Source organism: Leuciscus leuciscus, assembly GCF_965113295.1.
Source record: "Leuciscus leuciscus genome assembly, chromosome: 17".
NCBI classification, from domain to species: Eukaryota; Metazoa; Chordata; class Actinopteri; order Cypriniformes; family Leuciscidae; genus Leuciscus; species Leuciscus leuciscus.
The window spans coordinates 18,448,335-18,476,052 of record NC_138741.1 but is presented as its reverse complement, the minus strand read 5'-3'; the positions used below and the strand labels follow the sequence as shown (position 1 = coordinate 18,476,052).

Sequence of the window (27,718 nt, the reverse complement as noted above, 5' to 3'; positions counted from 1 at the left end):
TAAGAAAAATATCCATATTTAAAACTTTATCGACTAAAATAACTAGCTTCTGGCAGACGGCTATACGCATCGATTTACGGTGGACGAGTAAACCGTGACCTGTCGCACAACATAATGACGAACTTGGAAGCGCAGAGCAAATCACGAAGAGTCTAAAACGAGAATTTTTAAAGAGAAATGTCGGAGGAGTTTGAGTTTGTTGCCCAGCCCTGTTTGTTTGAACCGCGAGAGGCTTTAAACTTATGATACTCCTATATCTACGTCATACATCGTCAAGTGTTGCTCTTTTGGCGTAAGTTGACTTGCATAGGCTGTCTGCCGGAACATCGCACGAACGCATCGCTTCACTTCAGAAGGCCTTTATTAACCCATCAGAGCAGTGTGGAGCACTTTAATCATGAATAGATGCACTTTTATGATGGATGGATGGATGCTTTTTTTTATGGACTTCAAAACATAAACAGCCATTCACTGCCATTATGACGCTTGGAAGAGCCAGGACATTTTTTAATATAGCCTGACTCCGATTGTGTTCGTCTGAAAGAAGAATGTCATATACACCTAGGCTTGAGGGTGAGTAAATCACGGGGTAAATTTTATCTTTGGGTGAACTATGTGTGTTTGTCCTTCAAGTTTCAAGTTCTCAATGAAATGAGATATGCTGATTATACAGTATTACCACCAGTTCAGTTCATTTTTACATGAATATGATATGCATTGTGGAATAAAATGGTTATTCTTTTCAGCATCTGCTTCTGTGATTTGCACAGGAATTTAATGATACAGAATAATATTCAAAACATTGCAATAATAGGAACAATGACAACATTTTCTCAATTTTTATCAAAATGTCATTCAGAGTAACAAACCATGGTCATTCGGTGTAACAGATATGTTTATGTAAAAATTAAACAATATACTTTTTCTGAGCTGTACTTATTAAAATATGTAAAACAATATGTGCTCCTACTAAATTTTATTAGATTTTAATTGATTTTCAATTCCTTACAAAAACTTCTTGCTGACAAATGGGTAAAACCTAATGGTTTAAAGGATATTGGCGAGGTGTAAAGATTTAAAATTACAAATAATTATTATTTGGGAGCTGCACTGTGATCTTTAAATAGAATCCTATAATATGTTATCAAATTAGAGTTTTTCTAAAAATGTCTGATAAGATTTTTTTGCAATAAAAATATTGTTACACTGAATTACATTTTAGTGGGTGTCTTCAGTAAAATCACAGTAAAAATGTATGGTGGTAATTATTTTTTGCTCAGAAAAATATAAAGTTAAACAGGACATATTCTAATGTATGTGAAAAAGAATAAATTTAAAGCAGTTTTACACTTTTATTTTTTTGATGCTTGAAACCCCCTTTTCGTCTTTGACCCACATGCCTTTTGACGTCGTTGTGTCTTTGGCATCTTTGCACACGGTGTTGCTGGTTTCTGTGCATTTTGTTTCCACTTCATCACACCTGTTGGATAAACATGAACACAACAAAGACTGAATACTGAGCTGAAAGAAATTTTTCTAAATATAAAGCTTATGAAATGCTGAACGCTAAAACAAAAATTCAGATTTTTAAGGAACTGGGTCTTCAATGTTCCCTCTAACTTTTGCTCTTGCTTAGCAAACCTTTTATAAATTAAAGAACAATTTATAAAATAAATGTATATTGGGCATATCCTTCAGGCATCTGAGCAGAAACACCCTGCGTATCAGAAATGTGAAGCCCTCACCGACTCCCTCTTTAAGCATGATTCATTTTACACAGAAACTAAAAACAAACTAATATTTATTTTTCAAATATTTAGGACAATTTTGCCAGGATTTAATGTGTTTACTTTTTTGTCTTGTCGATTTAAGATTATTATTTTTTTAAATGCTGAGATCATGAGGGAAAAAAAAGTTATAAACAAATAGAAAATTAAAAGACGGGGCTTTTTGTTTTGGACACAGTCACTGAAATCCGGATGGATGCAGCTATTATCTGAGGAATTAGCACACACAGCTTCAGTTTTGCAGTGAAAATCAAATGGACATGCTTTTCCCCCCGCACATTTCGGAGTCCGACTTCTGCATGGATTTTCTTGTGATTTGTGTGGGAGCAAAATAAGTATGCATCTGCACACAGCTTTTTAGAAGGAACTTTGGTCTCCATTAAAACTAACAATATAACTTTCTTCACACACACACACACACACACACACACACACATCATTCTGTCCAGAGAGAAAAGGGTCTTTGGCTGACTACATACTTGTCACAAGGCTTACACATCCTGCAGTAGTCCCCCCGGTCACAGTAATGATCCTTCTTACACCTGCAGATAGTGTTGGAGTACGCTGAACAATTCACGTTCACCTCCATGTTTGCTAAAGCAGAGAGACAAAGCACAAGTAAGACTTTATAGAAAAATGGCCACTCTGAATGGGCTTTTCCTCAGTGCATCATCAAATAAGCAATCACAAACATTTGCACAAAATAACCATTAACCTGACTTAAACTAACAAGGATAAGATGTTAACACCTACCTTCCGTTTCGCATATTTTACAAGGCAGGCAATTGTGATCATTGGTCGGGTGGTCCAAATAGGTGTCAGGCTCACACAGATCACAATCTGGATGATTTGTGTCTGTGCAGTCACGTGTGAGCTTGTAACCTGTAACACACACAAATACATACATTTGTGTGCATATACCCTAGAGAACATCCTATTGTCTTTATTCCTTTTAAATAAAGATAATTACATGGTTCTCTGAAATACTTGATTCTGATTAGTCAATGAGAGTAAAATATCTACTGGCTGCTAAACTTTTTATTTCTCCGTTGCCCATGACAACGCTACTTGCAGGTCTCTCATATCACTCCACAGTCTGTGGAAACAAAAATGGTTTTGAAAAACAAAAATCACAAAAAAAAAGAAGAAAAAAAGAACCCTTTCCAGACCCTAACGCTACACTTTCATGTGGAATAAGACACAAAGTCTACCTCGCTAACCAAAATATAACGTTTAGATCTTACCAACTGGACAGAGGCAGCAGGTTTTGGTTGTCCCCTCAATCACGTAGTTCCCGTGGTCGCACGTGTCGCGTCTCTTGCGCATGACCCTGCCTTCTGTCAAGCCTACAGGGAACATCTGACACACGAAAAAATACATTTTACAGATAAATAAGAAATTAAAGTTATGTTTTCTTATTGAAACATTCTTTTAAAAATATATTTTGTTAACCATTATAAAACCAGTGACGACCTCAAATAGCTTTATTATACAAATCGAAAGTGAAACGAAACTTTTTTTTAAAACAATTTTACCACTCATGTTTAGTATACAATTTATCCTATTTTCAATCAAAATGGCATTAAATTGGCTATTTTTAACTGATTAGAATACAATCAACAAATATAGGACAAACTAAGTCCATACATTTCCGTATTCCCCTAGTCGATGTAGGGCGTTGGCTAAGATATTTTTTCAGCTAATGTTAGGACTATAACTTAAGTTACAGTATAAATTGAATAAGATAAGGTTTAAAAGGCATGACTTACCACACAACACAGAAATGCGATGAGATTGCAAACATACATGTCTGAAGAGTAACAGGCAAACAATAAGAAGCTGTAGATATCCTTCCACTTATTTACATGAACAGCTCGCGCAGTAGGCTACAGCTAACGTTACACTACTGTGGTCTTGCCATCTGTGCTCTCAGATTGCTTCACTGCAGAAACTTAACTGAGTCCAGGATTTGTTGTGGAGGTATCCGATTCGTGAGCAAATTGTTATTTTGAACCAGATCTTCTCATTCGGTTGAAGCAAAACCGGCCAATGTAAACCTGCTGTGCTCGTACTCTACTCTAAAGGCGCACGGGGTTTTTCCAAAATACGACGTGACGTAAATGAATCACTAGAAGGTTTTTTTTAAAAAATCGGTTCATTGAAACAAACTGTGCGAAAGAACCGATTCAGCTGTGGTTTTCTTAGAAAATGTGTCAGAAAGAAACATCCGTTATTGAGCTGCATTCAAATTTCAGGTCGTTCTTACTGCAGACATTTGTAGACCAAAAATATTTTTAATATTTAATATTTTATTTTTATATGGTTAATTCATAGGCATCTGACACTAACTGACTTTTGCAAGTTCTATAAAACAACAGTTAAAGGAATAGTTCACTTAAAAGTTTTATGCAACCGGCCCCAGGCCTTAGTGAATAATGTCTCGTATTCAAACCTAAAGTATAATTTGAGATGCCATTACTTTCCCTAAATTCATCCACCTGCCTTTAAACCTAACCGTGACAGGAAAAATGTGGGGTACCTGATACTGATACTACCCAACCTTTATATGCATGACCTGCAGTTGTTATGTGCAGAAACCGCACGTGATTGAGCGCTCATCTTTGTTTGGGTGTTACCACAATGTTGCATCATCTTTTTTTTCTGAGACACACAGAGGAAGGTGACACTTATCTGGGGCAGGTGGAGGGAGGAAGAGGAAGGCGAGATGGCCATTTCAGATCAACCCTTTCATACCTGAACAACAGTTTCTCAGCAGCCAGGAAGTCTAACTCTGAGACAGTGTGTTCGTATTCTTAAAGAACACTGGCCATGCGCATTCTTTCATAGACAGACTCTCAGCTGTGCGACCCAGTTTCTGCTATTTTCTTATTGGTTGAGCCCCTGCTGTGAATTATGGGATGTTTTACTTCTGCTTTGTTACTGGCAGATGGCACCAGAGGACAATATACACATACAGTACTTCTCATTCTGACAAATATCCATGCGGCTCACACAGTATGAATATGAAAATTAGTCCATTTAAATTATGATTTGCCATCTAGACTATGGTCCCATAAAGAACTTCAATGGAACCTTTCCATTGCACAAAAGGTTCTTTATAGTGGAAAAACTGTTCTATAGATCATTAAATGTTCTTTACACTAAGAATTTTTATTTTATTTTAATAACTGTTCACTGTAAGGTTCTGTGGTGAATCATAGTGAAGTCATCACTGCAAAAAACACCTTTAGGAAACTTTATTTTTAAGAGTGCAGGAGAGAAATATTTTGATATGAACAAGCAACAACTATTATGTCAACACTTTCCTCTTTCACAATACCAACTAGCACCTCTGTCGGCCATAAATCTGACACATTCATTGATGTACCAACCTGTTACTCAAAAGTAACACTGGTGACATGGAAACCACAAAACTTACTATAAGCGTCAACTCAGCTGTTGGAGTGGAGAACATGTCGGATGAAACTTTTTCCTGCATGACAAGTATTACAAGTTATTACATTAGAAATCTTATTTTGTGCTTGCTTAAAGACAACCTATTTCCTCTTTTATGAAAGTCCTTTAATACTAAGCAGCCATAATAACCCAATAAATTCCTGTTCTTATGCTTGTTTGTCTTCATAAATTCTCTTTAGCTAACAGCACCAACAGATGTTTTTTGTTGTTTTAAAACCATATAACAAAGCTTCATGGGAATGACTGCATGTGCACGTATTCAAGTCTAGTGCAGCGTTGGTGTTATCTTTATCCTTGTGTGTGTCGTTGGGTATTAGTGCGTGTGTGTGTTTATATCATGACGTGTTAATGTGTCACATCAACAAAGGCTGAGATAGTTTCTGCGGTTTTCATAATCTAGGGTCGACTCGAAGCCATTTCAGACCTCTTTATGATGGCCTTTGTGCTCGTATGAGATGTGTGACAGTAAGCCGGGTTCATGGAGAGGACACACTCCTCTGTGCTGATAGGAGAAGTGTTGGTGCCTGTTATCTGAGCCCCATATTAATTTGGCGGTGACGGATGTTAGCCTGGTCTAGCGTGGCCGATCGTCTCTAGGGAAAACACGCCATAATCCTCTAATCCTTTCCCTTTCGGATTCTGTCTAATCAAGCGCTCTTTAAAATGAAAGAGCGAACACAGTCTGAATACAAACATCTATACATTGCAAATTCTTGTCCCTCAGAATCTGCCACAGCTCTTCTCCAAGTAAAGATTTTCCTTCAGAGACTTAAAGGAATATTAGTTTAGTGTCTACATTTATATTGTTTATAGACATTTTCAGGTAACCTATTTGATTTAATCTTAGAAACCTGAAGAGGCAGTGTTTATTTATTGATACTGGAGCTAGTGTGCTGTCCACAAACAACCATAATGTTTGAGCTTGACAGACCTTAAAGGATTATTCCTGGCTCAACAGAGTTAAGCTCAATCAAACGCACTTGTGGCGTAATGTTGATTACTTGTCCCTACTTTCATAAAAAAAACTAAAATATAGGTTAAAAATTCAAGTGAATGAGGCCAATCCGTAAAGGTTAAAAATGTTATACTGTTTCAACAGTATAGCCACAAGATGTAAACAATAAGTCATGATGAAACAGAAGTAGTGACATTTTTTCTTCTGTATTGTACGTATACATGCAAATGTGTAAAAAGTAAAGAAAGTGGGGCAGTGACTTTATTCTACCCATCAATTGTTGAAATTCTGAGATATTGGTGTTGCACTCAAAAATGAATGTGAGCTTGCAGTCAATTGTGAAGGGGTGGGGTTTAAGTGGACTAAATGATTGGAGAAGTCTGGTGTATATCAGCAAAGAGAAGTCTGATGTTTTCACTGGAAGACATTGATTAAAAGTTACAAGCTCAAAAAAAAAAAAAAGTATATAAATTGTTCACAATAAGATCATTAAGATGCATTTAAAAGACAGGGTGGATTTTCATTCATGCTGACTTTGAAATAATGATAAAAAAAATGGCTTATTTAGCCTTTTCTGGGTAGTTGACTCCAATTGTACAATTTTGTTGCCCTGACAATTTGACACCTAAAATGGCCGTAAAAATGCCATTTTAAGTGTCACGTGGTCAGCTCAAAAATACACAAGTTTTAACAATCAAATGAAGTGCTTCTATAAAATAAGCATCACATTTCTGCTTTTGAATCCTCTAAACACTGGCCCCTTCACTCTTCCATCTAAAGTGCCTCACTGTAACCTCGGCTTTTGCGGGACAGTACGCCACAAATGCGGTTGATTGGGCTAAATTTGATTAAACCCAGAATATTCCTTTAAAGTCTAAATTGAGGTCATTAGATTAATTCTTAAACAAGCCTATACTTTCTGATTTCATCTATGACCACAGGTATATTTTCTAAAAATAAAATAAAATACAATATAGTACAGCTCAACTTCTTCTCTTAGAGCTGTTTAGCTCTTAAATAAATGCAGAACTTGCCACCCAGGCCAGTTAATCCCCACTTTCTGTTTGATTCTGGGCCTAATCCAAACAGCAAGTTTTCGCTAGATTAGTTTCATACTGTCCCACAGTGTAGATGAAGGGTTGACTTGCAAGATTGAGCGAATACTTTCCAAACCCCCGCCAAAAAAGACACGAACATGCTAATGCTGCAATTAGATGAAGCTTGAGTCAAAGCGAAGAGAATATCCAAATTCTAGTCTAATCAATTCATATTGCTGTATAAAGCAGCTCTTAAAATCTCCTAAAAATATGCATAGCAGGGTACAGCGGTTGCCATATTGTCGTGGCATTGCATCAGCGGCAAGTTCTAAGATGTAAACTGGAGGCGTAGCCGTTCTTGGTGACTGAACATCTTCCTAATGAAAGAAACCGTGCTTGCCGACAGAGGACAAGCACCTCATTGGTCATTCAGGGCTCATTTCTATGACTCCCCAATGGCCAACCAATTACGGTGTAGTGGAACAGTTCCCGTCTCCATCATTAGCGGCTGTGGGTCTAGTTTGATGTTTTTATCAAAATCAGAAAAAGATAAACGACAGCATCGAGCGAACGGACAAAGGGGAATAAAACCGACCAAGAGGAGAATTAAAAGGAAGAAGGAAGACAGAGCGACGAGGAGAGGGGTGGATTATATATCTGTCCTTTTCTCTTTGTTATGAGATTTATATTTCCCTCCATGTCTACACGCTCTAATCTAATGACTGCAGAAAGCTACTGATATGCAGAGACAGCATTACGGCTAGACAATTATATACAGGATAGACTAGTCAGATTACTGATTCCCACAGTAACTATCAAGATTCTTTTATAATCGTAATTATAAGAGTAAATTTTCACTGCTTATATCAAGCACTAAGCCCTAAATAGCTGCCTGAACCAACATCTGCTTCAGAGCACTAAAGTGCTGTGCCTAAACCCATCACAGGGATTTGCATCATTTATGTCAAGCTAAAAATATCCTCATCAACCTGGAAACCGACAGAAGACCCCAATTTCAAAAATGTATAATACTGCATTATAGTAGAGAAACACATTCTCCATTCACAATATAAAGTTCAACCCTCAAAGACCCAAATATAGAAGAAAAAAAAAACTACAATTTATTGTTTCACCTTTAAAATGTTGTACGAGGCCTCGAATGCAGAAACAAATGGGTTTTTATATATTTTACATTTTAGTACGTTTTTAGGGAAATGTTTGGTAGCAGAATTTTTGATTTCCGGGTTCATTTGCAGGGTGTACTGCTTATGTAGCCCCATAACCGTAGCCTATATACACACTAATAATCACACAATATTAATAATTGGAATAGTAATATTTTTATGAAAAATGTATTTATTATAAAAATATGTTCAGATTGTATTTACAAGTCCTGATGAACTGAATGAAAACTTTGGCATTTACGTGATTTAGCTCTGTTCATTCACAGCCATGCTCAATTATGATAAGCACAAAGCATCAGCATCTTTTCTCTCTCAAAATGCGCAAATGGCTTCACATCGATATATCCACACCCATTTAGTTTTGCAAGCGAACTGCACTTTAGCACACAACGTTTTCTATCATGACAATTTATAAATTCAAGCGATTTTAAACTATAAAGTCCTCGCATGCTCTCTGAGAGAAGGTCTTCAGTCAGTACGTGCTACCAAATCGAACACACACAGTCCATTTTAGCCGCTTATTACACATAACCGTTCAAATACACACAGTTATGTCAAAATGCCTGTCTTGGCAAATATTCGCGTCAGTAATGTAACTGAACAGCATATTGTCATTAAAACCTGCTACTGTCTACTATTGGCTGTCTGTATTATTAATGATAATGATAACAAAATAAAAACTTTAATAAGTTATCTATATTTAACTTAGTTATGATTATGCAGAGTTATTTTATCTTTGATTATTCAATTTCTGTGGTATTTTTACTGAATTCTACTGTTAGACCTATACCTGAAAAAATGTACAGCATTGTTTAACTAGTATCTTTATTCCATTAATTATGCTACTGCTTCTAATGTGTTTATTCATTCTTATTTACGGACTATTGCAACAAATTACCTCATAAAAACACAAATACATTGAGTGAGCAAACATTTCGGCAAGATAACTAATTTCTTTAAAAAAAATAAAGTAACCCCATAAGAGTAATCTAAGGGGAGAATTCCCCCCATTTTCCAAAATGAATTCTTTTTTTTAACCGTGGTATCGACTTTGGTATTGAGTATTTTTGGCTACTTTCGATTTTTGGTATCATAACATCCCTAGTTGGGACTGATAAAATCCTTTTTCAGCCAGCGATACCTGTCATGGGACATGGTCTGTGTTCTTGAATGACTTGATTTTGATCATCAGATGGGTGATCACTGGGTTATTTATTTTTCCGGGTCACAGGCATCTCCGCATTCCTCTTCATCACTTGTATCAGAATCCATTTAAAAATCACTGCACCCATTTTGGATGGCATCAATGACATCATACACTTAGTAGATAATATGGACTTTTCTGGCTGGTGGCATTCTGAAATGGAAAAAAAACACTGGTTATTTTCCAATCATACACATTTTAAAGAATTCACACATACTGTCTGGCTAACTTATCAGCCCCCACATTACAGAACGTTATCACCTGTCCCTCACACAGCAAGCAGATATTTGGTTAAAAATTATTTGATTCAAAATCAAAATTGTAACACAGATGACATTTAAAACTTGAATGATCAAAAACATATTTCTATTAGTATTTATTTCACATGGAACAGGTGAGAAGTAAAATTCATCCATGCAATGTGCACAGGCAAATTTTGCTACCCCTATTTCACCAATGTTGTAAAAATGACAAAATTGACATTACAAGCTCAAAATCTAACATGATTAAAGCATTCAACAGTACCTTAATATCTGCATGATCTAGACATTATTAATCAAATAAAACATATTTTGGGCAATTTACTTACTTGAATGTTGATTTATTCAGTCCAGTAAAACAAGATGAGGTGTTAAGACAATTTCGTAGGTTGTGTGAGTGAACGGGCCTATTCACAATAATCCCATCCAATAGCATTGCAAGGCTGAACAATAGGACCTATTAGATGTGTAAATGAGGTCTTAAGAGAGAGAAAAACATCTGCTAAAATTGATGTTGTAAACAGTGGACCTTACAGGATTACGAGCAAGATTACAGAGGGAATGAGCATCCACCAAGGACAACAAAACAAAACTTCTATTAAGGAGAGACTTTCAAAAATGTGAACCTAGAAAACCTCATAAAATGACAAAAACGTGTTCAAAGAAAAAGAGAAAAAATTAGGGATATGTTTATATTAATATTAACTAATAAATAGCCAATACTAAGTGTATTCTATAATTTACACTGTTCAAAAGTTTGGGATCTTATTCAGCAAGGATGCATTAAATTCACAGTAGACATTTATATTGTTACAAAAAATATATATATTTTTCAAATCAATGCCGATTTTTTAAAAACTTTCTATTCATTAAAAAGACTCCTTATAAAATGTATCACAGTTTCCACAAAAATATTAAGCAACAATTGTTTTTAACTGAAAATAATACAAATAGAATAAGAAAATGCTTCTTAAGCACCAAATATTTCTAAAGGATCATGTGACACTGAAGACTGGAGTAATGATGCTAAAAAAAACAGCTTTGCATCACAGGAAGAAATGACATTTTAAAGACATTTTTTACTGTATTTTTGATCAAATAAATGCAGCCTTGGCGAGCAAAAGAGACTTTTCAAAAACTAAAATTCTTACCGACTCCAAACTTTTGAACTGTAGCGAACCATTTTGTAAATAATTGAAAATAACACAAAAAAACCCCTCATTTTAAATGCAAATGAATTTAGGCATGACCACATTATAACGTACAGTATTAAGAAAATAGACATTCATTTTGTGATTTGCTGAAGATTAAATTTAAGTGTTGTAAAATGATTAGTGTTTTAAAAAAATTAACTAAGTGAGCATTAGATGTAAATGTATAAATACGGGAAATGAGCATGTACTAAAAATACTGATAAATAAAAATAAAAACACTTGCAAACATAGTACTTGTATATTGTGTTTTCACTAAAAGTGCTTTAAAAAACAAAACAATTATAGCTTAAGGTCTTAAAACCAATTTACCTTTGTGAATTGATCTCAGACGACCGTTTAAGAGAGTTCTGACACTTCTGTTTTAATAAAAACACATCATATAGCATTTATTAAACATGGACACTGACTCCAATGACATGCACACCAATTTATCCTTTAAATGTTGTGTTAACATTATTGCAAACACTGGTTCCCTGCGCTTTCATGTATTATATTTTTTTATTATCTTAGGATAAAAAAGAAAAAATAAAGAAAAAAACCGACAATTACATGGGATGTCGTGTTTTTCTGCATAATTTATCGTTATACACAGTGGGGGTGGGGAGGGGAGTGGGACGGGACGGGACGGGACGGGTCGGGTCGTGAGACTAGGAAAAAGGAATGCTGGCACGTCGTAGCCTTTGTACAACAGCCTGAAGGACTACGTACACCAGCACACACTGCGCAGGAAGGGGTCAAAGGTCTTAGCGCCCGCGGACAGCACGAGAAGCATTCACAGTAAGGAGGGGAAGAGCGAGGGAGAGGGTGATTGCAGCACTGGCCTGGGTGAAGACAGGGAGAAGGAGAGATGTGTGGTCTGCTCTACCTCTCCTCCTCTCCCCTCCCCTCTCCTCGCCTGATTGCCTAGATTTTTATTGTCTTTGACACAAAAAAGGGATTTTATATACACAGAATAGCTACAGGACCTTCCCTCCCACCTCAGGCAACGGTGTCGTTATCCACACACCAAAATCAATCAAAATGAAGTAAAACAATATATTGGTCAGGATATTTTCTTCGTTATGATCAATGGCGTCCGACACGACTGTCCTCGAGCTGTTGGAGGGGTGGGGAGGAAGGGTCCTTTTTCTCTTCAGTTTATTTTCAAGTTTTCTCCTTTTTTTTTTATTTCACTGGTGTTGGTTGGTTTTTCTTGTTTTTGTCCGGCATGTATTTGTGTGTGTGCGTGCGTGCGTGTGTATGTGTGTGTGTGCAGTTGCCAAAAAGTGTTCAGACTTTTGTAATCTGTGCGTGCTGTTCCTCATCAAAAGGTTCGTTTTCCGGGTCGGAATCAGTGGTGTCTGAATACCGGTAGTGATCTGGTTCATTATCACTCACATCCGGAGTGACAGAAGTTGAAGTGCTCGCTTCTGAGTTTGAGGGCTCCTCCACTGTCTTGGTAAAGTACAACTTCACCTGAGAGAGAGAGAGAGAGAGAGAGAGAGAGAGAGAGAGAGAGAGAGAGAGAGAGAGAGAAAGAGACAAAAGACAGGGTACAATAAATAAGAGTCATCTGGAGTACACAAGAAAAATAAAATCAATTCTAAATGTTCTTTTAATGTACACCATCATTCAAAAGTTTGTGTCAGTAAGAATTCTGGATGTTCTTGAAAGAATGCTCATATGCTCTTCAAGGGTGTATTTATTGAATCAAAAATACAATAAAATTAATTATATTAATTATAATAATAACTTCTCTATTTAAATATATTTTTAAATGTATTTTATTCCTGTGATGGAATTTTCAGCATCATTACTCCAGTCTTCAGTGTCACATGATCTAACATGATCAAATTCTAATATGCTCATTTGCTGCTCAACAAATATTTCTTACTATTATCAACGTTGAAAACAGTTGTGTTGCTTATTTTTGCGCAAACCATGATCAGGGCTCAAGACTAACATTTGAGAGCAGTAGCACTGGTGCCACCAAGCTCTACGGATGGTGCCACCAGCACCTAATTTGGTAGCTCAGAGGGGGGATTGTTAATCATAAATCATAAATCATTGTTTTGCATTAATAAGTGCAGTTACTAATAATATTTCATGTTTATTTCTTGGAAATGCACATTGGACAGTAAAGCTCTGAGCTTGAGTTGAGATGCTGATAAAATTAACTTTTAAAAAGTAGGTTGTTTATAAAAGGAACATTTTAATAATCTTCTCTTATTAAATGTACCATCGTTCTTCTATAGTATCTTACAGAGCTGACAGCTTCAGTGATTTTCAAGGAGCACTCTTTACTTGCTTTCTATGCAATTCGAAGAAGTTTTGTTTCTGCCACAATATCAGTTACAGTTAGCGTTACTACATTAAACCCATGGTGAACGTTGGTGATTTGTGGAATGAAAAGCCGTTTATGGTACAACGTTTCTCCTGGTTTCCACGCCAGCGCTGTTTGATCTGATATCTGTGGTTTATATGAGTAAATTCTGTGCTGAATTGAAATGCTTCCCACTAGATCTCTCTGCAATCTTGTTAATTCTGCAGCGAATTCAAATGCTTTCTCAGAGCATCTTCAAGCCTGTGTCAGTGTTAATTTTGACAGCAAATTTTGATTTAGTTTTAGTCATAGTCTTTTGACTAAAATGCCATTTAGTTTTAGTCATATTTTAGTCATCTGAATTGTTTTAGTTTTAGTCTAGTTTTAGTCGACGAAATACAAAAAGATTTTAGTCGACTAAATCTACAGTAGATTTAGTCGACTAAAATATAATGGGTTTCAATTTAAATGCATTTATTTCGAATTTATCAAAAATTTCCAAACCCATATACTCCCGGAGAAAACATATATTAACCTGATAATATGAATGATTTTAAAGTTTGAACGTGCAATACAGATACAGATTTAACTACTGTAACTTAAAAAAATATCTTAAAATTAAATAAAACAACTTTTCCTAAAGTAGAAGACAGTCTTTTTTTCAATGAATGATATATGAATTCTTTATAACTAGGCTACTTGCATACATACATCATTCTCTATTCTTTCAAGCAGACATATTTATTTATTAAATATAATTAATCCTTATTAAAGCTATTAACGAGCAGTGAATGCTTTTCTCTTTTTCTTTTGTTGCTTGATCAATATTAAGGACACAGACCGCATTAGGTTTATTACCCACTGTCACTTTAAGACATCGGATCATGTCCAATGACATGCGGATCTAATGCACTGATGCACATAGATACACTCACAACTGTTTAAGACATAACCGACATAATTTACGTGAATACTCTCCAAAACGGAAATTTAGACATAATATTTGTGTGTATTTGTCCATTCAGACACGAAAGAGAGCTCAATTCTGTACTCGCGCGCTGTGTAGGCTAGGTGTCTATGTGAATGGCTGCACGCTTCGGGTCGGGTGTGTGCGCACAGAAAACCGTACAGATTATAGCTCTTTTTTTGCGCCGTCACTCTTATTCAGATCTTCATGTCTGCTCCACTCATTCTCCCAGACGTTTACATGTTTTAACGTTTTATGAGACATGCAGCGCATGCCAACTCGTGTGCCGCTGGGTAGATCACGTTACAGTACAATTGTCTGTCTATGACAATTGTGCGCATCTACCACAAATGCAGGACATCAGACTGGATCGCTACCCAAATCGTCACTATCTAACATTTGTGTCTAGTTTTTATTCGTTGACGAAAATGTCAATAGATTTTCGTCATAGTTTTTGTCATTCAAAACTAGTTTTTATTTAGTTATCGTCTCGTTTTCGTCTGTGAAAAAATGTCGTTGACGAAAATAATGACGAAAATTATTCGTCAACGAAATTAACACTGGCCTGTGTAGTAACAGTGTCACGTGATCAAAGACTGGCCCGCAAATACCTGTTCTGAGCTCACGCTGCGCAAATGTTGGTCCAAGCTGATAAGCGGTCCGCGATACGCAGCTCAAATGAGTAGCATGGTTTCGTTCCACTTTTGTTTTGTTTGCCACTTGATGTTTCTCATGTGCTAAAGAAATGGCCGCTTTTGTCAGTTAACAAACTAACAAATTTAGTCTCACGGGCAGGAAAAGAAAAGTTGCACAGTGTGGAGCCCTGTGTGATACATTGAGTCTTTGATAAAAAAATAAATGTTCAACATTAAATCAAAATAGAAATAACATGAAATGTCTTAACTGTTACTTTTGATCAATTTAATGAGTCCTTGCTCAATAAAAATTCTACTGACCCCAAACTTTTGAATGGTGGGGTGTGCATGTATATGAATATAATTTGCAGTCATCCATGATTCACTTAACGAAAGATAAGACAGTGAGATAGAGAGTAATATTTGGCCAGTCATGTGATCAACACCCTAAACCCAAGAAGATAAATAAAACATGACTGTAAGTGTACATAATTTTAAAATAAATTACTAAGTTGCACTATAGGCATCTGGGGAGGTTGCTCCACCAGTTTCATTGTACATCTACAGTGACAATAAAAATCTTATCTTGTGATTTAAACATTTAAAACCCCACATTGCAGCGGTCTCATATTGCTTCAATATTTAACACATTTTGTCTCCAGTCTCCAAATTAAGTCATGTTTTGCTGCCAGTAGAAAGAGTTATCTTATGTATGCATGCATGTATATGTATATATGTGTGTGTATATATATATGAAATTTTCATCTAGAATAATCATTTTTATCAAGCTTGTATATTTAAGTTCAGTAATTTCACTTTAATGACAATTTATAGGTCATTTTCATTGCCATTAAAGTGAACATAGACATACTAGTGTTGTCACGGTACCAAAATTTCAGTATTCGGTACCGATACCAGTGAAAATCCACGGTTCTCGGTACCAAAGCTTAATTTAGATTAAATTTACATAATTATATTAAAGTGTATATCACAAAGATGGAAACTGTAGTATTAAAAACACTTTACAATAAGATTCCATTTGTTAGATAACATTAGATAAAATGACCTAACAAAAAAAAACAATAGTTATATACTGTCGCAATTATTCTCCTTTAGGGGTAAATTTAAAAATACATTTTTAAAATCAAAAGTTAACATTATTTCTGTTAACATTATTTAATGCACAATGAATGAAGTGAACAAACATGACCAATCAAGTGTTTTGTATTAAATAACATTCACAAACATTAATTAATGTTGTAAAAATATATTGTTCACGCAATGTGTTATGTTAGATAACACATTAAGTGATGTTAATGAATGGTATCTTATTGTAGCATTACCAAACTATACAGGAGATAAAATATGTTTTATTTGACTTGACTATACTTTTATTTAATCCAAAACTGTATTCATATTTAACTTTAAAAGGGCTTTTTAAACCTGCTAAGAGTTATCCAGCCAAGAATAAGACTAGAACTGCTTTTCTGACGGACTGATATTAATGACGGCTTTTTATTTCTCATCTCCATAAATATATCTAGTAGTAAAGCTAATGCAAGGGCTAGAAATCAATTAATAGACCTATGTCACACTTCCTCGTCATCATGGAGAGCGCAGTTCGCACAAGCGTTTGTACTCCCGTGGCGTCTGTCGTTGCTATGCATCCATGAACGCACATGGAAAAGCGAGCGCGCCGCTTCTATTATGAGCGCGCTTGCCGCGCGCCATTTGAAATAACGTATCTGCACGCGCAAAAACATCAGCACCACATCAGCAGCAGCACCGCCGATCGCCATCAGCGCTTTTATGAAGAGGACGCAACTGCACGCGCTTCGGGCATGCACGCGCATCAAGTACCGGGTTTGAGAAAACCTGGTACCGTGACGTTTAAAAAAGAATTAGTACCGACTTGGTACCGAAGTACCGGGTCTTTTGACAACACTAAGACATACAAGTGTTTTTTTAGTTTTTTTTTATAACTTGTAGCCACCAAGTATGTTTGAAATTATGCAAATGTCCAGCGTTGAATAGTGTTTCCTCACCTTGAAGTTGGGTGAGAAGTATCGGTTAGCTTTGTCCTTATTGGCCTTATCCAAGTCATTCTTCGTTAAGGTCAGAATCAAGTAGTCTTTATCTCCATCGGCTATACCCGCTCGCTCTCCTCCCCTTTCTGCTCCCTTTTCTCTTTCAAGTCCGACTGCTGCAACTCTCTCTTTCTCTCTCTCCCTCTCTGCCGGAGAGCTCTGGCTCTGAGAGGAGAGGCTGTCCACATCGTTGACCACCGACCCATTCTCCACTTTCTCCCCAGCTTCTTCGGGACCCGGGATGAAGAACGTGTTTATCCAGAAATGGAACATTTTATCCTGCGCACGCACACAAGCACACAAGCAAAGGTTTACATTTGGGCATTGGATGGCCATAAATAGCAAGTGTTTACAAACACTGCACAAATACACATTCCAACAAATGCACTTATAAACACATTTATATAGAGCACAGAAACGCAAACCGGCAAAGGACAGTAATGCTCTGTTGGGAGGGAAAAAAATTGAAATTGAGGAAGAAAACATTTAGAACACACATAGCTACTGAAGCAGAGACCAAAAACATAAAACAATAGGAAAACCACAAAACACCAGAAGGCAACGTCTCTGCAGCCATGGTAACAAGGTCAAGATCCTGTGATGCGATGTACCAAAGAGATTATGGTTTTGAGAGGTGGTCACAGGTCAAAGTTTACACAAGATCTTACCTTCTTCATCATCTTGCTCTGTTTGTGGAAGAATTCTACTTTGATGTCGCCACAAACCGGAAGAGGCTGAGGGAACTCAAAGATCATGTGCTTCTCTTCCCTCCGTGTGTGAGCTGGATTTGACGTATGGATCTTTACCTTCAACTGATACACGACGAACTGAGGGTCTGTTTGATAGAATAGAGAGATGGGGAGAGTGAGAAAGGGAAGGAGACAGGGAGAAAGAGGAGATCAAATGGTGGGAATAAATAAATAAATAAAAGGTAAGCAAAAACATTGTATTGAGGAAAAGAGGACAAAAGAAAGGTGTTAATTATCAAGGAGCCCACACTGAGTGAAATAACTCCACCCCCAGCTCTGACATCATCAGTAAAGACATGTCAGTGATTAGGAACAGGGTTGATGCAAAGGGAGAAAATATGTATCCAAGAATAACCAGCCGCCCAACCCCTGCATGCACCCAGCACAGTCAGCATGTTACAAAGGGAGGTTCTTCTTTTAATCAAGTACACTAGGTGTGCGGTATGACAGCCCATAGATGTTTTCCTATATATACACACACTACCATTCAAAAGTTTACATATATTTATTCAGCAAGAATTGATCAAGTGGCAGTAAAGACTTCTACATCGTTACCATTTTTTTGGGAACTTTCTATTCTTCAAAGATTCTAGAAAAAGAGTATTACATAGGACTGAGTGGTATATCAAGTTTGAATGATATATTGATATATTTTTAGACTGAGGCAATCGTTTATATCGATATACAGTAGTTTGAGCGCACCTGAAAAATAGCGGAGGACACAGAGTGAGCTGCTGCGTGGAAAGTGCATAATCCAAATTGTCCTAAACATGAGACATACTTTACATTAAAGGCTTCAAAATGACTGGTAGGATATAGTTAACCCATATAGTTTAACACTGGCTGCCCCATCAGATGTTCTGACAGTTGAGATGTGGTGTTGTCATCAGTGCATAACTTACATTTCACAGCTATTTCCTCTATCTGTAAATGTTAGAAAGTCATGCAAATATATCTATTTTAATGTCAGGAGTGGACGAGCCTTATGTAAGCGAGTCTCCACTAAACTTCACAGACTTCAGCGGACGAGCACCAGAGCACAATAATTCTGACTAAAATATAAATTTTGCTAAAAAAAAATTTTGTTGGATATTAAATGTGCCATGTAGAATTTTAAACCTACAAGTAAGTGTATTTTTATAACTGTGACTATTGTAATGGGGTAATATAAAAAAATTAAATCTAGGGTAATATAATTACTGACCGAATGAGTGATCCTCTTACCTGTGCTTTTGCTTTTATTTATTTTAATTTTTAATTTATCAAATTTAACTTCTGCTTTTAAAAGCATTATTTTTGTTTTTAGATTGTAATGTTGTTGTTACAATGTTAGAATGTAATGTGATTTAAAACTTTTTTGCACATAATATATAGTGCAGCCTACATGGATTGTTTTTATAGCCTTCAATTTGAACATTGTTTGTAGAACAACATTGGGCAGGATGTGAAAACATTTTCTTTTTTCATAAATACATATTATTTCTTTACCCAACAAGATATAATTTTTAAGCTATATTGCCCAGGCCTTGTATCATAGTTTCCACACAAATGTTAAGCAGCACAATTTTTTCAAAATAAATTACATTACAAAATATATTAAAATAGTAAACAGTTGTTTTAAATGCTAAAAATCAAGTGGGTCATACATTTTAGGTCGGAAAACACAGATATCCGCACAAATATGAAAAAATCACATCGCTGAATAATGTCTCACAATATTAGTGTTTTAACCATTTCTGATTAAATAAATGCAGTCAAACTAATTAACATGAGACTTAAAAAAAAAGAAAAAAAAAGAAATCGTACCGACTCCAAACTTTTGAACAGTAGTGTGTGTATATATATATATATATCTCCATTGACAGAACTACTTTGTTATTTACATGCAAAGAGGATGTTTCTCAACTTATCAAGGGGTGCATATAAATTATAAGTGCATATAAGTCCAGAAGTTACAGTATGTAATATATCTAACTAGAAGTAAATGTATAACACTATAAAAATAATAATAAAATCATAATAATATTACATATTAATACATTTAAAACTTTTTAGTACTATAATACATTTGATTCTTTTAAAGCATTTAATTCACCAGTAGTATTTAATAGTTAACTGCAAAATAAAATTACTCGTACCATGATATGAAATTTAGGTCATACCACCCACCTAATGCACAACAAATTCATTTTGTTACCCAACTTGATTCATTTATAATTATATCATTATAGTTAAATTGCTACTGCTTTTTGTTCTTGATGAAAAGAGTACATCTCTAAGGGTTTTTAGGGAAGATAAAATATTTAGGACTTCTCACTACTTCATGTTTCTAGGCTCCTGCCTGGAAGAAACTAGAGCAACAAAAGCTGTACTGAACTGTACTGAATGCTGCACAGGGCAGGGCCTGTCTGACATTTAAAGATGCTTCTATTAACAGTAGTAGTAAAGTAATGCCGTTTTACCCCAGTGCCAGCTGCCTTTCTTGAAGCCCTGGGGATTCACCTCACTCCTGTTTCTAACAGTATTGTCCCCTTAGAGAGAGAGAAGGAAGTTAAACACCACCACCATCAGCCTGACCAAGAGCTCAGCACCGCACTGGCCTTGGAATGACAGCAACCTCTACACACACACACACACACACACAGGTCTGGAACTCTGGAATCTACCTCTGAATCATGGGAGTTCTGAGACTGACTCTGCACTTTTAGTTCCAATTTCAAAACATGAAGAACTTCCCAAAAATGGCAGTGATGTAGGGTGCAGTTCGGGTTGGCGTTCAGCCTGGCTGTGGCGCACAAGTCCACGAACGTGAACAAAACATGGACTAGCACACTATGTACGAATGGGGGGGAGGGGAGGACAGAGGGCACAATGTGTGATGTCATTATGTGTGAGACTGTGGTGGGCGGCAGGAGCCGATATGTCGAAACAGTTCTCAGTGGAAATTTTTAAAGAAAAGAAAACAGGAACAGAGAAAGAAAACGTACCCATGAGTGTTAGAGTGTTAAAGACAGAACCAAAAGATGTGGTACAGGGTTAAAATGACAAACACAACAGCAGCTCCTTGTGAGTGTGACCACAACCTCACATGACAGCATAACCATGTCAGTTACATCGAACACTTTCAAAACATCTCAGCATTCAAAAAAGCTTCATTGCAAGACTTTGTGTTCAAGAAAGGTTAAAGGAGAGTAAGACTTACTGCAGGTGCCACCACTGAACATGGGCAGAGTCTGGAAAACCATTTTATGGAAGAGGAGAGCAACGGGTTTATAGTCCAGCTTGTTCTTCAGCAGGTAGCTGTAGTAATACACATACCTGCGCTGACTGGGAATGGTCACCCCCTGAAAAAAGAAAAAGATGAACAGGCTCAGTAACATCCACACAAAACATTTTTGTGAACCGTTAAAACTAGGAAATGCAAACTAGCTGCGAGAACTCATCGTCGATGCAACAGCAGTTCCAGATTGAAAATAGAATGCATAAGTAAAGAGTGTTGTACCTTTTTATCCCTGGTCCTGACTTCCCCATAAAAGTCCAGTGCCTCTTGTGCCTCTGAGAACTTTCTGCGATGCAACAGGTAGGCGCATATCATGACCCCCGTGCGACCTTTGCCTGCCTTGCAGTGGATGGCCGCCACGTGGTTCTCGTCCTCGGACAGCCACTGGTCGAGATCCTCGCAGAAGGGCTTAATTAACTCCAACTGTGGCGGGTTGTGGTCCTCGAAGGGATATTGTGCCACTGAAGACAAAAAGATTTAAGGTTCTAGAATCAACTTTATATTCCTTGAATGTTACTTTTGTAACATTCATTGAAACAAAAGTGCTTCAGCCAGGATAAAGAATATGAAAAGTGCTCAGAGTTGCTGCAGAAACCAGAAAAAAAAATAGTGAACAACAACAAAAACACTTGTTGCTGGGGCAGGGACATTGTTGAGTGTTGATGACATCCTGAATTCATTCCGAATGATGAATCTGAATGTAGTAAAACCCGAATGCTAAACGTGATCGGGTTGATATGCACGTTTAAATGTCACAAGATTCAAAACCGAAACTGATTTTTTGACATGCGCACACTGCACAAATATACAGTTTCCCACTCTTTGCGCATTATAACCATTCTCCTACATTGGTTCTTTATTTGTATTAAACAGCAAACTTAATATTTATCAATTTCTGGTCATAATTCGGAGACAATGAACATATAAACCGTTATGTCGTGCTGCTTATATTTATCACGCAGTAATAATGCCCCTCCAAGCGCCCGTCGTCTGTGGATGAGAATCCGAAAGAACAAGTACTGGCGGGACGTTGTCCTGCTCCACTTCACAGACGCGGAGTGAAAGGAGAATTTTAGAATAATTGGACACTCAATTATATGACACATTATTCAACAGGAAGAACAGTTTGTTCCGCACGTCATACATCCCATTATGCTATTTCTACGTCATTGCACATGCGCAGTCCTTTCAGTTTCGGTTTTCAATCCGATCAAGTGTTTGCATGTCCTATATCGGTTTATAACAGTAGCTTTTTGTGTTTTTGTGTACAAAATTCAATACATAAAATAAAAAACTCCTTTTTCAATATTTCAGGTTAAAAAAAGACCGTCAAGTGTTGGCTTGCTTGTCACAAGTCACTGCATGTGATCAGCACAGCCCGCAAAACTATCATAACTAGCAGCCTAATGACTTCCCACGAATAACAGACCATCTCAACTGCAGTGGACAATCAAATCACTTCATATAATGTGTGATGACTACTGTTTAACTGTGGCTTTAAGAACAAAGAAATTGTTTTTCTGAAATTCTGTATTATAATCTGAATATAAAAAATGTGTGCACATCATATATGACTGCGGTTTCCACAACTATGACTCCCTCCAGACTGCAAATCTGAGCAAAAGTTGCGTAGTGTATTCTAGCCTTAAAATCAAACTCAATCACTTCATGTCGGCTGATAGAAAAGAGCGCATGTCTTCCATTTAGGTGTAAAAAAAGAGGTATTGTGGGAAAGTACTCATGTCATCACAAATTTCACACACAAAAAAACCCTACAAGCGCCATTTAAACATTTTATTATCGCAAAATGGATGTACTCACCCCTACAGTTGAATTTGGATGCATCGTAGTGTCGTTCAGCACATCTGGTAAGACAAGCATAAGAGCAGCTCTGAGAATCCAATTTTCTTACAATAAACACTTATCTGTAACTTCTTCAAATAAAACTAAATACTTACAGGTTATAGATTTTATAATGGTTCTTATGTTTCGAATCAAGAAATCTGGAAGGAAAAACAACACCATATAAGAACAATTTCGAGGCTCTGATTTAGACAATGTTTAATTCTAACTTACAAAAACACTTGATTTGTCAAATATAAAGGAAGACGAGAGACAAAGAGAGAAAAAGAAAGCTTTTTAGGTAACTCCAACTGGACTTACCGGACGACGTCATCTATGTTATTCCTATAGACCCCCTCTAACCTTTCGGCAGGAAAGCCCATGGCGATGATGTTGGGATAAATATCTGATATGCTTGTTAAGGAAAATGAAGAAATATGCGGACTGCACACCACTTCACAAGTCTAAAGTTCACAAAGAATAATTCATCTACAAGTGACCACAAGCAAAACAACATGAACATTAAAAATGTCAATACATACATGCAGCAACATAAACAAGCAACAATATTGCTTATTTGGACAGAGATTCCCCAGAGTGTGTCATTCCATGTCTGGTCAAATTGCTGTAATCATGCAGTCGGTCAATTGTTCCCATGGCCTGTACCTTACCAAAGACTTCAAAATCAACTAAGGAGAAAACAAAGGCAAAACCTGTGATGCAAAAGTTCAGCTGTCTGTAAAATGTAAATGTCACACTCTCACTATCATCATTAGCAGTTGACCTTTTAGCAAAGTGACAGACCGTAGGCACAGAAGTGTCTGCACTTTCCACCAACGCAAAGCAGGTCAAACAGCTTCACAATCCTGACCTACACCAACCAGGTCAAAGGTCACCAAGCAGCCTATGCACTCAAATGCAAATTCGATACTTCATCATGCAACTATTTTTTGACACGGAAAGACAATGCAGTCTCCTTACAAAGCCTCGTTCATATCCATTCTTTCGTTTCTCACTTCCCTTGCTCACTGTGCATCTGCAGGCATTTCTACTGTATGCTCTCGCTCCCATGATGTGTGCAGACTCTGGGGGAGGTTCACACCTCAACCACAACACGGTGGAGAAAGGGGGAAAGAAGCATGGCTCCTCTGTTCTGCTCGTTTCCTGTCGTACACTGTCAGAATAAAAAGCCAGAAGCTTTATAATTGGATGAGTCATGCTTATTTTTAGCCCAATTCCTTTAAAACGGTTGGTCGACTCATTTATCATAACTAATGTTAAATAAATCTAAAGCACTAAAATAGCTGGTGTTCAGAACCCATACAGACTGGACCAACCACAATAGACTGGAAAAAAGAAATAGAAAGGCGGGTGAATTTGCACTGTATTGTACGTGGAAGGGAAAACGTCATGTTTTTAAGGTAATCGCACTTCAGAATAAGGCAGATAGTGAGCAAAGCATTTTCAAGGACTCTCAAAGCAAAGTTGTGAGACAATTTAAGCCCCTCTGAAAACAAAATCAAAAATCAAACTTCTTGCAAACAACCAGATTCTGTGTCAATGGTAACTACACCAGATGCCCATGTTTCACAAGCCTTGACAACACTTCTGAAAAATGCGGAATCCACAGCTTCATGTCACTGAGAAAAATGATCAGGGCTCACAGGAAGTATGCACAGGATGCACTGGTTAGCCGATTTTTATTTTGATGTTATGGACAATAACGGATCAATAGCTGATACTAAAAATGTATTTCATTTATACCATCAATCATTTAAAATGCAAAACAAACAAACATCCAATATCAACCAACACACGCATATGAAATCTACACCACCTTCATTAATCAGGTCAGGGTCTTTAGTCAGGGGCATGTATTTTGGCAAATGCACATCTTATGAAAAGAAAAGACGGAACATCAATGTGAATGAAACATCTATCAAGCCAGGCATGTTCATCATGTGTAAGTATTATGCGTAGCAGACCACAGGCAGAAGAACAAGGAATCTGCATTGCATACCTCTCCCTCATCAGCTGCTAAGCAATATCTCAATGTCACCCAAGTACACAAGGCACACTGCTAGAGCTAGTGGTTTTGACATGTAAACCATTTCCACCCAGAACGCTAAAACACCCTCCAGCCCTTCTGAACATAGCAGCATGCAAGAATTCTGACATGACACTTCAACCACACACACATAGACTTAAAAAAATCTCAGAAATCAATCAAAAACAAATGAAGTGCGGCTGTTTAAAACAGCAAGAGAGAATACACTAATTTAATGTCTCTGATGAGCAGACTAAAGCATTAAACTCTGCAGCTCAGACAGCTTGAATGACATTTGACCTTTCCCAGCATGCTCAGTACTCCAGTGGTGTAGCTTTTCAGAATCAGAGGTGAGATTTACTGCAGCAATGAAAAGGAAATGCTGGACAACCAAGAGCATCACTGAGTTTAATAATGACAATCTGGGGTTCTTGATTATTTAGAATACACTAAAAAGATTCAACCTCATTTATGGATCTGATAGATAAGCTACTCTTTATACTTCCATTCCAAAACGACAGCAGGCCATTTACTGTCAAACACCTGACCTGCCACACTTCCTCAAATCTACGAGGCTTAGCGGCTGTAAACTCCAACCGCTCGCTGGTGCAAAAACTACACAAGGGAGAACCAGAGATGCAAAAACCAGAGATATTCTCCGCAGATCGTGAAAGTTAGGAAGAACTCACGCACTTAATTCTCCTGCACCAACAGGGGCCAAAGTTAAAACAAAAGGCCGCCTGATATCAGCCAGATGAAAATGAGGAAGAGGTCTCTAAATGCTAAAAGCAAATGGAGATCTATCATAATTCCTTTAACAGTCATGAGTTCACAACCAAAAGGGAATTTCCACCTTCTGTTTTTATTTACTGGAAAATCAAATATTACTTCTATTTTGTTGTGGATTCATATATAACATTTAGACCAAGCTGATTAATCAGCAGGTATCTGGAAATGGAGTCAGTTCAGTTTTATCAGTTCCTAAATGAACTGACAGCTTTGTCAATTGATAATAGATTTGTTTTCAACGTTAATGAATTGTATCTAAAGTTAGTACATTGATAAAACATCTCATTGATATACATCAGCCACTGGCTAAAGTGCTTTCTAGACATGGGTCTAGAAATCTAATCCCACTATTAGATACAATAAACCAAATGTTGCAGACATCAGAATCATGACTGTCGTTTATCATTGCCCAGAGCATCTGAACTTGATGACGAAGCGTTACATGCGTTACATACATGCCATATGATCAAGTAATTACCTTTTTGACAGGCTAAAGATGTTTGATATTTTCTTGTAAAACGGACCAAGTCGGACCTTCCATGGAGTCACAGGGTGTCCCAGGTAACCAAACTTCTCTCCACAAGTGTGTTTGGAAATCAATTGATTCAAAGATAGCTAAGAATAGCAAGGTTAGAACACACTGCATTATGCTCACCGAATAGACCTCTCATGTCTTTACATGATCAATAGTACTGTCATTAGCCAGTAGAAGAAATCACAGATTTGTCAATACACACTGATTTGTGCAATCTCTTCAGCAAACTGTTGTCATTGTTGTGCCAAGCACATATAGGAACTGTCAAACTGCAAAACACACACTGCTATAAAACGAAATAATAGAGCATAATGTATGTAATATTGGCGGTCTGGAAAGAGACTGTGCCATTACATCCATGTAGCTGTCAAACCAGAGATCTGACTGTGGGTATAACAAGAGGTTAAAACAATATTTCATGATTAAAACAGCATGAGCGTCATGACAAGCATTTTTAAAAGGATTTGCCTAACATATAAAAAGACGTTAAAAAAAGGAAGCCATATTGAGAAAGCATATCCATCATTCTCACTAAAACTTGACGTTAACAAGACATAAACACACACAACACAAAATGTAAAGAAAGATTATACAAAAAGTAGTTTAGACACAGTAAATATGAGTAAGGATACAGGTTAAATCCAAATCGAACCCATCCTCCTGGTACCTCCTCTTATTCCGACTGACTATTTCTTTAATTTTAGCAGTCATTGCCATGACAGCAGTTCAAAACACTTCAGTTTTATTCCGGTTTATTGTTAGAAAGGGGATTATGTTTGTTTGGGATGGTTCTGTGCCTCTCTCACCCCTGACTGTGTATATGTGCGCGCGGGCTGTCTCGGTGGGTCTCGCGCAGCGGGCCGGATTAGAGCTTCTCGCAGGCGGGCCTCTATCCGATCCGGCGCAGCAGGCCCGACTCTCCCGGTCCCGATCGCTCAGTCCTCCGAGCTGCTGAAAAGGTCCTCCGATCCCGCGGCCCGGTCAAGCCGGAACGCATCCGATATAATAACAACAACAATAAATCAGAAGTCTGTGTGTCCGGCGCACGCGCCGTGATCAGGTCCAGAGAGAGGAGCGAATCCTCTCCATCTCCGCGCGAAGAAGAAAACACACAGGCGAGCCTTTCCCGACTAGCATCGCCCGCTAGCCACCACAGCTAAACCCCCCCTCCCCAAAACCCTCCTAACGAATGATCATCGTCGTCGCTGGATGGCCAAGTTGGTTCCGTGAAAAATGACAACTGACAGTCTCCACCTGAAGTGTGTGTTAGATATGCGACGGTAGCCGTTGGAGAAGCGTGAATATGTGCGGTTTATCGGTGGGACTCATCTCTCCTCAGGGCGCTCCGCAGCTCCACTCTCAAACTG

The 27,718-nt window shown here is 37.3% G+C and overlaps 1 protein-coding gene across 5 annotated transcripts; it reads right to left on the bottom strand.

The window, feature by feature from the left end:
- Positions 1-824: 824 nt before the first annotated feature.
- On the bottom strand, positions 825-27,718 carry ptena (phosphatase and tensin homolog A). 5 transcript variants are annotated; one of them, XM_082144015.1, is made up of 15 exons: positions 26,984-27,718; positions 23,302-23,386; positions 23,097-23,141; positions 22,960-23,003; positions 21,361-21,599; positions 21,061-21,202; positions 20,321-20,389; positions 17,778-17,944; positions 17,068-17,388; positions 10,234-12,573; positions 3,557-9,797; positions 3,032-3,146; positions 2,541-2,669; positions 2,267-2,381; positions 825-1,480 (listed from the first exon to the last, which is right to left on the bottom strand). In XM_082144015.1, the coding sequence occupies exons 1-10, from the start codon at positions 27,066-27,068 to the stop codon at positions 12,388-12,390; spliced, it is 1,383 nt and encodes a 460-aa protein (XP_082000141.1). In that variant the 5' UTR covers positions 27,069-27,718; the 3' UTR covers positions 825-1,480; positions 2,267-2,381; positions 2,541-2,669; positions 3,032-3,146; positions 3,557-9,797; positions 10,234-12,387. The 5 variants fall into 5 exon arrangements, with proteins under 5 accessions (XP_082000141.1, XP_082000142.1, XP_082000143.1 ...); XM_082144016.1 differs by having other exon boundaries at positions 3,557-10,383; positions 11,428-12,573; XM_082144017.1 differs by having other exon boundaries at positions 3,557-10,361; positions 11,428-12,573.

Coding starts and splice junctions, on each gene's coding strand:
- ptena (XM_082144014.1), bottom strand. CDS start 27,068: ATGGCAATGACTGCTAAAATTAAAGAAATAGTCAGTCGGAATAAGAGG. Junction 17,945..20,320: donor GAAAGGCAGCTGGCACTGGG/GTAAAACGGCAT, acceptor TCTATCAAACAG/ACCCTCAGTTCGTCGTGTAT. Junction 12,574..17,067: donor ACTTCTCACCCAACTTCAAG/GTGAGGAAACAC, acceptor TCTCTCTCTCAG/GTGAAGTTGTACTTTACCAA.